This window comes from Dysidea avara, chromosome 11 (assembly GCF_963678975.1).
Source record: "Dysidea avara chromosome 11, odDysAvar1.4, whole genome shotgun sequence".
Classification (NCBI taxonomy): domain Eukaryota; kingdom Metazoa; phylum Porifera; class Demospongiae; order Dictyoceratida; family Dysideidae; genus Dysidea; species Dysidea avara.
Genome location: NC_089282.1, coordinates 22,066,287 through 22,083,211, shown reverse-complemented (window position 1 = coordinate 22,083,211; position 16,925 = coordinate 22,066,287). Strand labels below are relative to the sequence as shown.

The following is a 16,925-nucleotide window of genomic DNA, read 5'->3' as shown; positions in this document are numbered from 1 at the left end:
TTGTTGGTACTTATGATTGGTCACAAAAGGCTTTTATCCAAACTTGTCTGTTTTTGTCAGTGTAAACACAGAACAAAAATTATCAACTATTTACACATCAGAAACTCTTCATTCAAATGTAAAGTCTTAGTCCACTATGTGTTACCAGCCTTCTATTCAGTAAATCTTGAGAAAAGTAACTGTCAAAGTTTTGAGTCATTGAGTGTTCCAGGCTAGTGTTTTTTCAGAGGAAAGTTGATGTTTTAACTACTACCAAAAAAAGTAGTGCAAAAAAAAACCTCAGAAAAAGAAGAAAAAAGGATTTGAATCCATACCAACTTGTGCTAGTCAAGAACTTCAGCATTTGAACTTTACCATTTGACCAAACTATATAAGTAAGGTGCTTTTCATGCTACTCATGCAACTTTTAATACTGCATATAACTCAAGTGAATATCTGTATTGTAGACTTGCAATTGACCAATACCGATACTCGTAATATCAGTACCGATATTAAATGTGTCAAAAGCATCTTGACACTGAGTCGTCCAAATAAACTTCACTCCCCCCTTTAGGAGGGCAGTCAAGGGCTTACATATAACTATTAGAAGTTTGATCTAATAAAAATTTATTCTTATTTTGTAAAAATTGAGTGAAACTGATCCCACAATGTAATGTTACACTTGTTGGTTAGGCTTTAAATACATTTTGCAAACACTGTTATAGTAAGAACTACAACTCTAATTTTTAAGATCTTCTAAAATTAAGACGAGTTTATTCTAAATTCGAGAACTACTTAAAATCAGAGGTTATCCCAGTGAACCTCAGTTTACACTAAATATAAGAAAAAAGATACTTAAAACTAGAAATTGCCAGCAGTGCCTCACAAGAGTGAAGCTGGCACTGTTGGGTGGGTCCCATTTACCCCTAGATAACCAGGCATAGGTGCATCATGAGCCAAATTCAGTACTGCAATACCTCTGGGGAATCAGAATCTGGTAGATCACACTCCATCCACTCCTGTGAAGCTGGCACTGCTGGTGGTCCCCATGAGCACTCCATCCTTCATAAAGTAACCTCTGGGTACAGCATCCATTTTGTGTTCATCAAGTGCGAACTGACAAAGTTTCTGAATTTCTGTGTCACTAGACTGCTTCTGTAACAACTGTCAAAATAATGTGAGATTGGAAACTTCTTGAGTAACCATTGAAACTTCTCTTTCTGATTATCGTCAGCATCACTGACATTGGGTCTTTCATATACCACTGCTGCTTCAACAAGGGAACCTTCATCATGTGACTCATCATTAACTTTAGTCACTTGTTTTCTAGCCAAAGCTCTGGTAACTACTCTCATGGATACAGAAGAGGATGTCCCATTGTCACTGGCAAGTCATTTCTGAGAAGAAGTGATGCACCTTGAACGGTGAGAGAAGGTCTCACTCCAACAGTAACAGGACCTGATACCAGATCATGTTCCAAATGAACACTATGTAATGGTACACTCACATGTATCCACTCTTAGTAGTGTTACCTCCTGTCCCACAGCAGAATCATTAGAGAAGAGCAGAATGCTCTCTAAGATCAATGACAACTGCTCCAGTGTCTTAAGAATTGTCCTACTCCTTGAATCCAGCAAGGCCACCATTCCTGATAAGATTAATGAGATGTACTTCTTAGGGGTAGAGTACTGAGATCTATGGTAATGCCATGCACTGTCATTGGTTTTGCATTTTTCTATTGCAAGGCTTTACATTCAGATTTGACATGCTTCCGATATTTACAGTAGTAGCAAATTGGCCCTGAAAGCAAATCATCTGGTGATAATGTATTTCCCTTGTTGTGTGAGGTAGGAGGTAGGTTCGCTGAAGTTGATCTTCGGTCTCCAGTTGGTGGTGTTCGACAGGTGTTGTCCCCAAGTTGTGGTAGTGGTTTCTTAAAAGAGCTATGGGTCAATGCATAAGCATAGGCTGCTTGATGCAAGCTGTCAGCCTTCCTATCATCTAGATGATTTTTTATGTCTGAGGGTAGATAGTTCTTTAACTCTTGTAACTACATTAACTGGCAGAGCTTGGCAAACTCTTTATTAAGGTCCTTGGAACTGCATCAGCAATCAAAGAGATTCTACATATGTCTGTGATTCTACATATGTCTGTGATTCTTCCTTATGACATCCACAAAATTGCTGTTGATATGTTTTCAGGACCAACTCATAGTTCTTTGGTATGGCTTCCTTCACAACATCGTAGTCTGAGCTCTGGTCAATGCAGAATAAACTTCTTTTGCCTTACCAATCAATGTACTTTGCAAAAGAAGTGTCCAGACTTCTTTGGGCCACTCTAAGCCGGACATCACCTTTGTAAAGTGTAAGAAGTATGTATCTACCTCTGTATCCTGGAAGGGTGGCACAAGTCTGATGTGCTTAACTCATATCAAACTTCTTAGTTTTGGTGGTCAGTAGCCCCAGCTAACGTAAGTACCAATTATCAGCACCTGTAAAGTACACAGACTACAGAGTATGTATATAAGCTACTTAGTAACACTGGGCTGTTGTATCCTCTAAAACATTCTTACAATCGTTATTCATTGAATAATTATTGTTCCTAAAGTGTTCTACAAGCTATGCTGGCCTACTGTGAAGTTGCGTAAGTGGTTATTGCACAAACCCAGGTATCTGTAAGAATGGCACAACAAGCACCAAGGGAAAAGCCCAAGGTGCTTGAATAGTGCAGATAATAACTGATTTAGACTGACCCATGCAGCTCTGGTCACTGGTAGTAATGGCGGCTTCCTGATCGAATTAGTGCTAAAGTGACTTGTCAGTAGGCATCCTGGATGAATACAATCATCTTTATGATCCAGCGATGCTTTCAGACAACACCTTTATACTTTAGTGATGATTTGTGATTGCTGTTGTGACTGGAATCCAGCAAAGCATGTGACACACATTACAAAGTTTTTTCACAGGTATCTAGCCAGTTTAGATACCTACCCGTGGGTACCTATTGGAGTTTAAATACCTCATTAATGACTAAACTTCAAAACACACTATACGTTACATAGTTTTAAAATAATTTTGTATTGGAAACCGGTATGCTTTTGCATCTAACCTGAATATCTCGAACGGCTGGCAGGGGCATAGTCAGCCAATATTTGATGGTTGAGCATACCATCAGCTTAGCTAAGTATATACACAAGAAACACGCTCACGTTCATGTGGGACATCATTAAAAATATGAAAACTGATTGCACACATGGCCTACAACTAGCTGTGCTATAGTGTAAATAAATACTGCAGGATAAGCTGCTTGTATGTATAAAACCATACCTAACTATATGCTATTCAGGCATCCCGAGAGGCATCCATTGATGATTGTCGGCATGGCCGAACATCGAAATGAACCTTTGACAAGAATCAACTATATATTAAAAATCACGACATGCTACAATTAACTGGCAGTGTAGCTCACAGACGCAAAATATACGTTTTCAACTAAACGCCACACCCCAAATGAAGACCGGGGACGCTATTTTATGGACTGGTCAAAGCTGTTTGTCTTATAAACAAGCATTAGCATGTGAGAAACCTTGGTCTCACAGAATCAGTCACACAAATAGTGCATTATAATGACTTGACCTTTCCTCTATCCCCATATCAGTTCCATCAACTTCCTTGGCATTATTCTTATCTATAAAAGTATTTGCTCGTTTTCCACTCGACTTCATTGGCAGTAGATTCTATATACGGCACTTCCTTATCAAAAAGACGCTAGACAAGTCCTTTGAAACGAAATTTCTTACTGGCATCATCCACCAACTGATGCTTATTTTCACTAGTACTGTAGCTTAGATTAGCAGTACTACCAAGTGCTATGCTTCAACTCCATTTTATAATTTGATTTTAAACCACGCATGTCACGTGCACCTATATTAGATGTTATTGGGACTTTCCAAGGAATTTTCCGTCAAATAGATCACGTGATGCGCCTTATATCTTGATCTCATGGTTCAATAAATGAGGTACATGTTTATACTATAAAAGCAGGTTGCTTGTGTGCTGCCATATGAATCTAGCATACATTTAAACATACTTGTGATGGTTAGGAAAAACTTGGTAATTGTTGGGCAAGAAATCGTGATAGTTACGTCCCTGACCTGAAGCCTCATCTTCGTTAAAACTTTTGTGAAACAGAGTTATCCAAGGACTTTATATATCCCACAAAAATTTCACAGAGAACCAACAAGGCACCTGAGTTACTCACAAATACGCATAGTCTGTTGATACTTGGTCAGTCACTGCAGGGTTCTGATAATAGCTGGTAATTGGCGCACAATAGGCTTTGCAATTTCACTTATAACACGATGCTTATTCATGTGAGCTAAATAGTGCTAAGAGACTAAGGACTGCTCTATTGAATAGTTCAAATATGTCATTGTAGGGAAGAATTACAATTGCTGATAATTGGCGACTTATGCTTATTCCAATTTTTTAAATTGAAGAATCCTTCAGCTCCAGTTCTGTTAAGCGTAGCTGGATTGCATGCTCTCATTTTCATTCTTGGTATTCTAGCTTTTTAAGTTCAAGGTCAGTAGTGGCATCTTCATCATCCTTCGAAACTATGTCTTCATCTACTAAATAACTAGTGACAGTCTTTCTAATATATGCTTTATGAGCTCCAGTTGGGATATCTAGCTTATAATGGGTTGCTAGCGACATCAATCAGTTTTCTTTAACGATGTGAGAGTTGCCATTCGATCAGTAATAACATTCTCAATAATGTCAACAACTCAGTCCAAATGTTGCCCACCACACAAAGCTCTAGGCTTCTCTTGGTGAGTTAAAGAAATGAAACGTGTGGATTGTTCTGCAAGCGCTTCATTCAAAAGTTATTATTATGACAATAATTGCTGTTCATCTTGGCCTTCCTTGCTTCTTGATAAACTCTCGATATACAAAAGTGATAGCAATAAGCAATAAAAAATTTTAACAATAGCAGTGTATTACATCTTGCGATACTCCACTGATTCAGGTGAGGGATTGACAAACTTGAAAACCAGGGACGAGAGTTTGAAATCTTAAGATTCAAGAGATTTCAAGATTTCCATAGGATCTCAATTATCGTTAATTATAACTTGTCCAGATTTTACCTGCAATCTACAACATTTCAGGCCAGGCTTCTTGTGGATCTCTCAGATTTAGACTAGAAGCTTCTTGACTCTTTAAATTAACAAGCCTTCACAGATCACTTGGTCGGTAACTCTATATGGTAAAAATAGAGTGCACTATACTGCTATAAAAGGGTTGGCACATGTTATCGCACACAAAGACTAAGGGACAAAATTACTACACTATTTGCTGCTGCTTGTTTTGTGCAAATTGGAGCCAACGCTACTGTAAGTTGTTCGTTAGGTATAATCCTTTATACCTGATTTGTGTGCTACTGAATCAAGGTGATAATTGTGGCCCTGTTATAGAAATAGGACAAAGCAGCAAAACCGATCTACGTGTTGTCACCTGCATGGCACTATGGATCTGGAGATAGTACATCCATATGTTTATTCAATTCCCTGAGGGTTTTGCACAATAGAGCTTCATTTAAAATGTATTGCAAATATCGGATCAACTATCAGTACCACATCACCATGATCTTCCCAATAAAATGCTACCAAAGAATTGGTAAAGTACATGCCATCCATCCCACTTAGAAAACAGCCTTCTTCATCAAATGACTACCATGGCTGTGCACTGCTTTATTAATCAAGGCACATATGTACCATACTAAATGCATTGGCCGTAAACTAAATTCCATTTAAAATCCTCATGTGCTACTGAATTTAGAAGATCATGTGATCTTAAATGGATGCTCGTATCATTTAAAATGCCATCAAGTTCTGGACAAGATGGTGTCTACAGTTCATTGCTTCGTATATCAATGGCACTCTTAGTGTGTTGTAAACCATTTTCATGTTATTGTACAATTCCAGGATATATTCATTACAGGATCAAGTGTTAGGGATTAAATCCTGGAAAGACCCCAGTCGCACTGCAAATGTAGGTATTTTCATCACAATTACCTTTGACAGCATGGAGGTGTTGATTCTCAAGGGATGCAAAAATTTTGTTTCAGCATTGCCATACTCACTGCCACAATTGACATTGGGGTTTGTGCTCTCACACAGTTGTAAAGTAGATGTCTTTGTGGGGTAGTCGGATCTCCATTTGCTATGTTTTGTACTGCTTTACAGATCGTGTTGTCCCTTTTTCATCAAGGCAACCTCCTGGTATAAGGCATACGGTATACATGAAGCCATGTCCTCTTATAGGAGAACACTTTTTGCTGTCTGTAGGCTACAATTGTTTCGTAAAAATGCACACTAATTGCTTGATAATAAACACACAGTGGTCATTTAAGAGCTCTACAGTATTTAATAGTGAACAACTACCTCCCAACCAATTGTAAATCCTTCTCTTGGCTCTATTCTTGATCTCTTGGTGGTTTCTAGTTACTTTGTAGGGAAAGCATGGTAGCATACTTGAACTCCAGTTGTGGAGATGAATATTAGGATCCCTACGCTTCTCAGCAGTTGGCTACACTATGTTTCTCACCGATCTTTGCCTTCATTACAACCACCATGTCATCTTAGGTTTGCCAATTCAACTCCCAAGTTTGACACTATGGTAACTTTCCCAGGCTACATCTGAATGTAGTTCAAACTACAACTATCCAGCTACAGTACAGCTCACAGGTAACATTGTGAGTATACACATGTGAGTAATGCTCGTGTCTTCTTGTGGGATCGTTCTTTTGCAATGTACTTGCCACGCATGAGAACACTCGCCACTGAGTTTAGTAACTTCATTCAACACTTAAATCACACAAACATTTGTGACCGGTCCCATATGTTCGTACAAGCCTAGCTAGTTAAATTTACAGTAGAATGCAATGAATGCACGCAGGGCCTGCAGAATGCAATGGGTATATGAAATCAAAAAAAAATTCTAAAGCGCTTGTTTCACAATGAAGGAAAGTGATAACACCAAAAACCTTGGTAGCATCGTGATCCCCAAAGCAAGAGGAGTTTTAAAATTTTTGTTTCGTGTCTACTCCCAAGGAGATGGAAGATATCAGTGTTAGTCTGCCTTGCATTGGATGAGTGGTTCACTATCACTTTTTCTCACATTCGTTCGCCTTCGCCAGTTCCCCCTGGTCGTAGGAAAGGCCTGGAAGACAAAACTTACCCAGCAGTGGATTTGCTTGTTCATGGAGAATTCGATGGTGCAAGGTGCATCTTGGTAGGACTGCATTTGTACATTAAGATTGTTTTATTAAATGCCTGTAGTTTATTGTCACTGTACAAATCGATTTTTTGCTGTTGCCAGTTTTTAGTGCTGTTACTTTGAAATTTCTTGGCTTTAAGATTTGAAACTTCGGTTGACTATTCCTTTGGCTATCTAGATAAAGAAAATATGAATTTGAAAAATGCACTAACTGGGGTTATGTGGCATTACTTGGCGACCAATCCATCTAGGTCTTCGGCAGCTACTGCACGCAGTGCTAGCTACAGTACAGTCAATTGCACATGCGTTTGAACATTACACAGTGCGTGAATTATGTCTGGCCTACCTACAATATCTACACAGTCACGCAAACAGCTCTAAACAAGTTCAAATTCATAAAATAAAGAATAGCAAGTGCTCCGTAACATTTCCGTTACACCTGCGCACAAAACGGAACGATTTTTGCCATACTCAAACGCACGTGCAATCGACTACTGACTGTATAGTCCATGACAGGTCAAGTCAGTAGCTAAGTGACCAAGTATTCGGTACAACACACAGGAATTGCAATAGGAAGCCTCACAGCTGGCGGAACTGAGCCATTGCCACCACCCAACACCATAGGCGAGTCCTGTTATCTCATCTTGCATGATGCTCTCGAGTAAAGTTTGCTATCGTGGAGCATTACTGTAGCCTTGTTGTATCCACGTGGGTCACTTGAGTGCACCTCACATGCGTCGTGTGTGTGTACATGCGACATTACCTGTAAGCTGTACTGTAATTATGTTAATGTTAAGACCAAAATTGAATGTGGGGATTGATTGATACTCACGTGATTAGAAAACCACTGACACGGAAAACATTTTATTATCCTCTGTCCTACAAGTTGAAAAACATTGGACTTAATGTGAAAACAATAGTGCTATAGCTTATTCACAAGCGTTTCTGCATGTTTTGTACTCATGTTACTGATGGCATGAAATATACATGAAATAACCAATCTACAAGTATGCTTACCCGTTTCACAATAACACTAATAACATTATACTTGCATAACTGAAATTCTCTGTCATAGTCAAACATAGCCAGAACGTAGTAGCTGCAGGCATTGGCATTTGGGCTTTAGCCTGATATGTATGCCATCAGTCTGTCGGACATACATATCAGGCAAAGCCCTCATGCCCATGTTATATCTATTACATGTAATATCTATTTCATATATTACGTTTATTTTACAGAAAGCCCCAAAGGACACTGCATATTGATCCTCATGGGTCAGCCTCTTTGGTAAAAAACATGAAAGATGGTCATCCAGTTCCAAAACAGCTGCTGCAGTGTTCTCAACGTGTCAAAGAATCTATTGCAAATCTTGATAAAGAATTAAAATGTTTTTCTGAAGATTTGTCGTCACAGAATAAGAAACCTGCAAGTCTTTCTCACTACAACATCTTGGGAGAAAACGGGATGCTGTCTATTCGGACATGTAAATCAACAGAAGATAGGTTACCACCTATTGATGGAACTTCAGGGGTTCATACTGTAGATGTTTTTTGTCCTAAAACTCCTCAAAGATTATATTTTACTCCAGTTGATAATTCGGTAGTTGTTGATAGTGATGATAGTACTTCATCAAGTTCCTCAAGCAGTGACGGTTTTCTTCCTGATCCCAGTAACGCTAGTACAACTACCAGTACTACTAGAAGTAGCAACAGAAACAAACCAGTTACAGTTGTCAGTGTTCCTGATCCTGATCAAGATTCCACTGATCACAAAGGAGTTACTGTGGTTATCATTCCAGATTTGAGTGGTCAAAGTGAATCTCTTCAGAACATTGAAAATCAAAAAGTTACTCTGCAAACTGACACTCTATTGAACGAATCCTCGAATACAAATAGTAGTTGTTCACCTCTGACCAGTAAGGAATCAAACCAACAAAAGCCTTTGAAAGATTTTTCACTGAAGGTTGTTAAGCTTCCACAAAGCATGCTTGGAGGAAGTAATCTAAGCACTAGCCTGCAGAATTCTCCAACAGAAGCAAAAATTGCAGATGATGAAGAAACAAATGGAAATTCTGTGCTGCTTTCATTTCAAATCAATCATACTGAAGCAGCTTCAACTCATCATAGTGCAAAGCTACAGGAAGATGCTGATAGTGGGACAGAAATAGATTTTGTAGTACAGGCTAAACCAGTATTTTCGACTGAGGATGTTGAAATTGACCCATTATGTAATGAGGATGTGCAAGATAGTGTCCCAGTTACCACCAGTGATGATCGCAATGCTTCACCTAATAATTCTGATTGTAATTCTGCATTGCTTATCCATGTCAGTTCAGCAGAAGACCACTGTAAACCACCATCAACAACTTCCCATAAAGAAGATTCCAAAGAATTGAAAGATTCTAGCAGTGGAAACAACAGCAAATCTACTTCATCTGTTTCTCAAAGTCAAAGTAAAAAAACCAGACGCAAGGAGTTCAAAAGTCAGACTTTTGTCGCATCATCATGTTCTGAACAAGAAGATACCCTTACAGTTTCTCAAAGCCAAAGTAAAAAATACAGACGCAAGGAGTTCAAAAGTCAAAATTTTGTCACATCATCATGTTCTGAACAAGAAGATACCCTTACAGTTTCTCAAAGCCAAAGTAAAAAATACAGACGCAAGGAGTTCAAAAGTCAGAATTTTGTCACATCATCGTGTTCTGAACAAGAAGATACCCTTACAAATGCTGAAATCCACAGTAGTCAGCAGGATAATAACATTAGTACTGTTTCTCATCAGAAAGCAGTTAGTACCAAGTTAGCCGATTGTGGAGAAGAGAATGGTGCAATTAGCTCAAAAAAAGTGGAAAGCAAAACTCAAGAATCTGGAACATTGGAACTTTCACCCAGTCCAAAGAGTTTACCTGCTGATGATGATTTGAATCACAGTTCTCCATTATTTAAAAGAAAACTGTTTTCATCAGATAAAGAAAATTCTAATAAACAAAGTACAAATGTCAGCAAGAAAAGTAGTAGCAAACCAAAGCTCAGATCCAAAGGTATGTGTGTTGCAGATTCTATAATGTATTCATGGATGTAGTACTACATTCAGGCTAAATGTACAATAGGCCAGTTTCATGTAAGGCCTTAAGAATGCAATCTGTTAATTGTCTATTGCGTAGCCACTGGATGCTGTGGATGCCCATAAAAATGTATTGAAGCCATGGAAAAACGATGATAACTGGCAGTAAAACTTCGGTAACTTACAAAGTATACTAACTTTCTGTACATGGAAAGAAGCTACATTGATTTCTCTTTCGTTTCGTGGTTGTCCGCTGTGAATAAGACAAAAGATACCCGAGTTAATAGGGTGGTGAAGTTAGAAATGTTACCAGACAAGGCTTTCCACAGCTGATATTCGTAAGTTTGAAGTCAGAAAATAACAAAGGAACTTCAACAAGTCTTAACAATAGCCTTTGTTGCGAATCGCTTAACAGGAAAGCGCTGAATTGGCATGACAGCTAATAAGTTAACAATGTGTTCAGGGAGCCCAGATACATCATCCAGGTAATATATAGTAAGGCTTGCTCTTGTACTGTACATCTGGTAAACAAGGATAACAAGCAGCTGCTTGTGTGTTTCATCTCCAGAAAACAATTTCATCATGCATCCTATTGATTTTAACCTTTATTGGCTCATAACTTGCTAGTGGCTTAGCGTATTTACAGCAGACAAACACCACAGGGCGTAGAAATCAATGTAGTTTACAGTGCTGCTTTAAAAAGTCAGATATTTCTATAAGATTCTATGTGACAATAGATTTTGTGTCTGTGGTTGTCCATTTCCCAATGGTTTCTGTACATTTTTATGACTAACCACAGTATCCAGTGGTTGTGCAACCACAATTAAAAGATCAATTAAAATACTTTCCCTTACATGAAACTGGCTTATTGTGCAATGTTATGTAATATGCACAATGAAACTCTGAATAATAACAATATCCCAGTAAATTTGAAAATTAATAGCTAACACTATATTCTTGGTGTTAAATTGACAACTTTAGGTGGTTTTCATTATGGGTGTACCATTTTACATTAATGCGGTGTTACTTTTCACGAGTCCATACAGAGCACGCACAACAGTGTACTAACTGTGTGTATGTACTAGTAATGGTGTTGTCATTTTTGGAATGTTGTATAGTGTAAATGCTATGTATATGTGTAATTGGTGTTTGATAATTTCTGTGTAGGTAAACCAAGATCAGATAACATTCCATGCCTCAGTTGTAACAAAACTATTAATCTTTCATCACGGACATTTTACAAGCATCCTCGATTCTCAGCATATATGTGCAAGGTTTGTGAATGTATATTATACAGATTAAATATTCTTTATTTCTGTCGTATAGAAATGTCATCAGTTATACACAAAAGGCAGCTTTACTGTGGATGATGTTGATGGCCATGAGGAATATTGCTGTATATGTGGAGAAGGAGGTGATATAGTATGTTGTGACTTTTGCAGCTATAGCGTTTGCCAAGACTGCATCCAAAGGATAGCTGGTAAAGAATATATGGCAAAAACTCTAGAAAATGAAGAAGATTGGAAATGTTTTAGCTGTGACACAACCCTCCTGCATATATATGAGCAACATTACAGTCTGCATGACGCTGGTGACAGGTTGGTTGATGTGCCTGAGAGCCATGAAGAGAAATTGGAAATTGACAATGGAGCAGATGACAAGGAATGTGATTCTCCAGTGTTGCAATCATTGAGCAGTTGTAATGTATCTGGCATTGACACTGACGAAGTATCAATGTCCGATACAGAACTCTGCAACAATATTAATGAAAACAATTCCGAAGAAAATGGTTCATCTAGTTCCAGATCTTCTAATGCAGCAAACTCTAAGTTGCCTCCCACTGCAAGTCGTAAGAAGAAGAGGGGATTGGTAGATAGACTGCTAGACTCAGACAATAGCGAGAATGATGAAGTAAGCAAACGGGCTAAATACAGTTTGTCAGAAACTGACGATGATGTTGCAATTGTTGAGCCAGTTTCCAAAGATCCTGAAAACCTTTCAGATTCTTTGCATTATACCCTTGTGCAAACTTCATCTGACAGTGATAAACACAGTGATAGTGATTCTGATCCTGTTGACATGAAAGCCCGGTCTTCTGGTAAGGTACATCTGTCATCAGATGATAGCCAGCAGCTGTCCCCTGATTGTTCAAGTAATCAAAAGTTAAAACAGTATAGTACCAGATCAAAAGGCTACAAAGGTAGTGAACTGGAAAATGCATCCAAAGCTAAGAGGAAAAATCGAAAGCGTAATGTAGTGTTATCATCTGACTCTGACTCTGATACTTCCGTTAAAGATACCATGCCTTTAACTCCAGGAAAAAAACGGCGCAAGCTTAGAAAATTGATTGACGACAATATGTTAGCAATGCAAACTAAGAAAGCACAAAAAGATGAGCAACTACGGCTTCAGAGAATCAAAGAAAAAAACAAAATGAATGCAAGAAGCGAAGATGATCATTTTATTCTAGAGAAGTCTGAAGATGTCACTATAGATGTCAATCCAGCGATAGCATGCCATCTAAAGCCTCACCAACGAGAGGGAGTAAAGTTTTTGTGGAATTGTTGCTGTGAGAACTTAAAGCAGTTGACAACTACACCTGGTTCTGGAGCTATTCTTGCTCATTGCATGGGCTTGGGTAAAACTCTACAGGTATGTACATAGCTATGCTTGTTTATTTGCTTATTACAAATCTCCGTGCATTGGTTTACAAATTATTTGCTTGTTACAAATCTCCATGCATTGGTTTACAAATACTTGATGGGAATTCTAATTGTTATTGTTGTATACCCCTGTAGCCAAACTTTTGATTATACATTTTGGTTGTATTCCAGGGGTGGCGGAGAAGGGGGGGCAAGTGGGGCTATTATGGAGGGGCTTAGCCCCCTAAAATTATCTAGCTGTGATGGAGAACCTAGCTCAAAAGCATCAGTAATTCGAGATACTCTAATAGAGCAGTCACTGTATTCTCAGTGTAGCAAGCTACATATGTAGTTGTAAAGAAGGAGATATAGTCTAGTTGGTGGAGAACTATTGCCAGTAGGTAGTGACCTTTTTTTTTTTTTTTTTTTTTGGTCTTTGACTTACAACTAGGTCATGGCATCACCAACCTAGACCCCCAGCTCCCCCTAAATAAAGGTGTCTCCACCGCCTTTGCAATATAATGTCTCGCTTAATCTGTCAAAATGACAGATCAATGTGCAACATGCATGGTCGGCCAGATGGCAGACTGTTATTTTGAGTTCTGCCTTGCATATAGTTTTACCTGTTAACTATAATCAGACCTGTCTCTCTAAAAGGGATAAAAATACAGTACATATCATATCAGATACATGTAAACCCAGACGTAATCCCAGATGTAATAAAACCTTCGAACAGAAATAGTCTGCCTGGGAAATTAATGTAGTATGAAAAGTGTTGTTTTGTTACTTTAGTGGATTGAAGTGCCATGGCATTAGTGTCATAGTTCGGATGTAAATTCTTTGTGGTATTAGTCTTATTAGTGCATGTTAGTGTGGTATTGCAGTGTGTATTTCTTTCATCATTGTGTACTGATTGATACAGGGTGCATATATTTACAGGAATACAATTTGTAGTATAACTATTTAAACATCAGTGTATTAGTCGTATAGCTGGTACCTGCAACTACCCTGTATTCTCATAACCAGCAATTTATTTATGTTTAGGTGATTGCATTTATTGAAGCTCTTTTGAGAAATGAAAGCATCACAAAGATATTTAGAATAGCCATTATTGTTCCAGTAAACACATTAGAAAACTGGAAAAATGAGTTAGAAAAGTGGATACCTGAAGATGATAGACCAAGGGTAAGAGCACTACACAAATAAGTTTTGTTGTGTTGTATCAAATGTTTGTTTTTCCTGCATGTAGATTTATCTTCCGGCATTCTGTAACTCTTTGCCAACAAGGCTAAATGAATTAGAAGATTGGTTTGAAATAGGTGGAATTTTGGTTTGTGGATATGAAATGTATCGAAACTTAGCTAGTGGAAAGGGGAAAGGATTTAAGAGCAAAAAGTCAAGAACCAAAGCCGTGTCAAAGTATCTACTTGATCCAGGTATACATGCGGTGGTACCTAGTAAATGTGTAGTACACTTCATGATGTCACAATTACTTCTGTTGTGCTGCTTAGGTCCAGATATGGTTGTGTGTGATGAGGGACACGTTTTGAAAAATCCAAAGTCATTATTGTCACAAGAACTAACTAAATTGCGTACCCTTCGACGTATTGTGCTAACCGGTACTCCACTACAAAATAATCTAATGGAATGTTAGTAAATCTATTATCATATCATTTGAAAGATTAAATTATTCATTTTGCAGATTACACCATGGTGAGTTTTGTGAAGCCCAGCTTACTTGGCACTCAGAAAGAGTTTAGTAATAGATTTGTTAATCCTATCAAAAATGGACAGTGCAGAGATTCAGATGTTCATGATGTGCGTTTGATGAAGTACCGATCTCATGTGTTACACAAGCTGTTGGAAGGATGTGTCCAGGTATGTATTATCTTAAGTAAATATTCACTTATAAATTATATGCTTGCATTTGTGTAGCGTCATGATTATAGTGTTTTGACTAAAGATCTCCCTGCAAAGCAAGAATATGTTATTTTGCTGAGGCTATCAGATGTGCAAGAGAGTCTCTATAAGTTATACTTGGACAGACATGTTGACCATGCTAATCTTGGTATTGGTGGGACCTTATTAGTGGCATACCAAATGCTTTTCAAGGTAGATATGGTAAATGCAATATATAGCCTTACAGGATCATTAACTGTGTGCATAGATCTGGAATCATCCATGGGTTTTGCGTCTTCGAGACCTTCAGAAAAGAGAAGAAGAAGAAATAGAGGAAGATACAAATAGCTTGAGAAATTTTATTGTCAGTGGCAGTGAAAATGATGATGATACTAGGCAGTCACCAAAAAACAGAGATGATCCGGATTTGATCATTTTGTCTGACAATGAACCAGTAGAAAAACCAGGCACTGTCATTGCTAATCAATTTGTAGGAGATGCAGGTCGAGAGTGGTATGGTGATATTTTTACCGATGATATGGAAACAATGCTTGAACTAAGTGGTAAACTGGTTTTTCTGTTTCAATTATTGGATGAGACTCAGCGCTTAGATGAGAAAGTTCTTGTTTTCAGTCAGAGTCTGTCAACGCTTGACCTCATTGAGTCATTTTTACAAATGCAGGAATATGGAGATTGGTGCAGGGGTCTAGATTATTTGCGTATTGATGGATCAACCTCCGCCAATTGCAGATCATATTGTGTGGACACTTTTAATTCAGAGGAAAATCCAAAGTATGTATACATCCATGCTAACTTTTATTAATGTTGTATTCATCTGGATAGGACTCGGCTATTTCTTATTTCAACCAGAGCTGGTTCACTTGGTGTAAATTTAACAGCTGCAAATCGGGTTGTGATTTTTGATGCTAGTTGGAACCCTACCAATGATTTGCAAGCTATTTTCCGTACATACCGCTATGGACAAACAAAACCTGTGTTTATTTATAGACTTTTATCAAAGGTTAGCTTGTCACTTTTTAAATTATGGTCAACTATATATTAATATTTATCACTATAGGGAACCATGGAAGAGAAAATTTATGAAAGACAGGTCAGTCCGCAGTTTTTGATTTATTGCTATTGTATTGCATTTAGGTAACAAAGGAATCACTCTCACTTAGAGTAGTGGATGAAAAACAAATTAGTAGACATTACAGTCTGGCAGAATTGAGTGAGTTGTTTGAATACTCGCCTGCTGAAAAACGAGAAACACCAGATCCTTCTCTTTCTGACCCCAAGGTTGTGTATTACCTTTACAATAGCATTTTCACTTATGTATTTGTATGTATGTAGGAGGATCTTGTATTATGCAACTTACTTAAATCATTGCATCCAAAATGGATAGCAGGGTATCATGAACGTGACTCACTTCTGGAACACAGGTTTGCTGAAGAACTCACTGAAGAAGAAAGGAAGAAAGCATGGGAAAATTATGAAGCCAAGAAAACAGAGAGTGTTCAATATGCGCAAAGTGCAGTGCTAATATCACAACTGCAGGCCCAACAACAGAATGCGTTTGCTGGTGCTGGTCCTTCTGTTTTGTTCAATAATGGCCAACCTCCTGTCATGCCTTACACAAATCAGCCCCATCCACCTGGCAGCATTGTACAAGGTATACAAGAAGTGGTTATGTTGGCCATCCAGAACTGCCAAGCCCTTGATGGCCTAAAGAATGAAATTAACAGGATCAATTTTGACCTGGCAAGACCAGGTCTCAGGTCTATGAATCATACTCAAACCCTATTGCAGTTGAAAGCTCAGAAAGTAGACAGGCTACGTAGAGCATGTGAAAGTCTGAAGCCACCCCTGAGAGTGATTTCCACAGCTTTGCATTCATCAGCTGTTCCAGCGCAGTACAAAACAAAACTTGATCCAATTTTTCGACATATCACAGAGACACTTCAAATGTTACAAAATTGTAATTTGTAGCTTACCCTTAATGTGTAGTAGCATGCATGCATTTTATGATTGTAATCATAAAAATTATTAATATTAATCAGTATTA

General features: G+C 38.2%; 1 protein-coding gene across 2 annotated transcripts in view; it reads left to right on the top strand.

Annotated features, from left to right (window-relative positions):
* The window catches only part of LOC136238769 (transcriptional regulator ATRX homolog), a 27,947-nt gene extending 11,022 nt beyond the window's left edge, over positions 1-16,925 (top strand). For both annotated transcript variants that reach the window (XM_066029357.1, XM_066029359.1), the window contains 13 exons: positions 8,495-10,296; positions 11,487-11,593; positions 11,646-12,971; positions 14,006-14,146; positions 14,211-14,397; positions 14,473-14,610; positions 14,664-14,839; positions 14,897-15,073; positions 15,129-15,652; positions 15,704-15,881; positions 15,939-15,971; positions 16,016-16,159; positions 16,214-16,925. In XM_066029357.1, the coding sequence (XP_065885429.1) occupies positions 8,495-10,296; positions 11,487-11,593; positions 11,646-12,971; positions 14,006-14,146; positions 14,211-14,397; positions 14,473-14,610; positions 14,664-14,839; positions 14,897-15,073; positions 15,129-15,652; positions 15,704-15,881; positions 15,939-15,971; positions 16,016-16,159; positions 16,214-16,849 (5,569 nt within the window). In that variant the 3' untranslated portion in view covers positions 16,850-16,925. The remainder of the gene's footprint in view (positions 1-8,494; positions 10,297-11,486; positions 11,594-11,645; positions 12,972-14,005; positions 14,147-14,210; positions 14,398-14,472; positions 14,611-14,663; positions 14,840-14,896; positions 15,074-15,128; positions 15,653-15,703; positions 15,882-15,938; positions 15,972-16,015; positions 16,160-16,213) is intronic.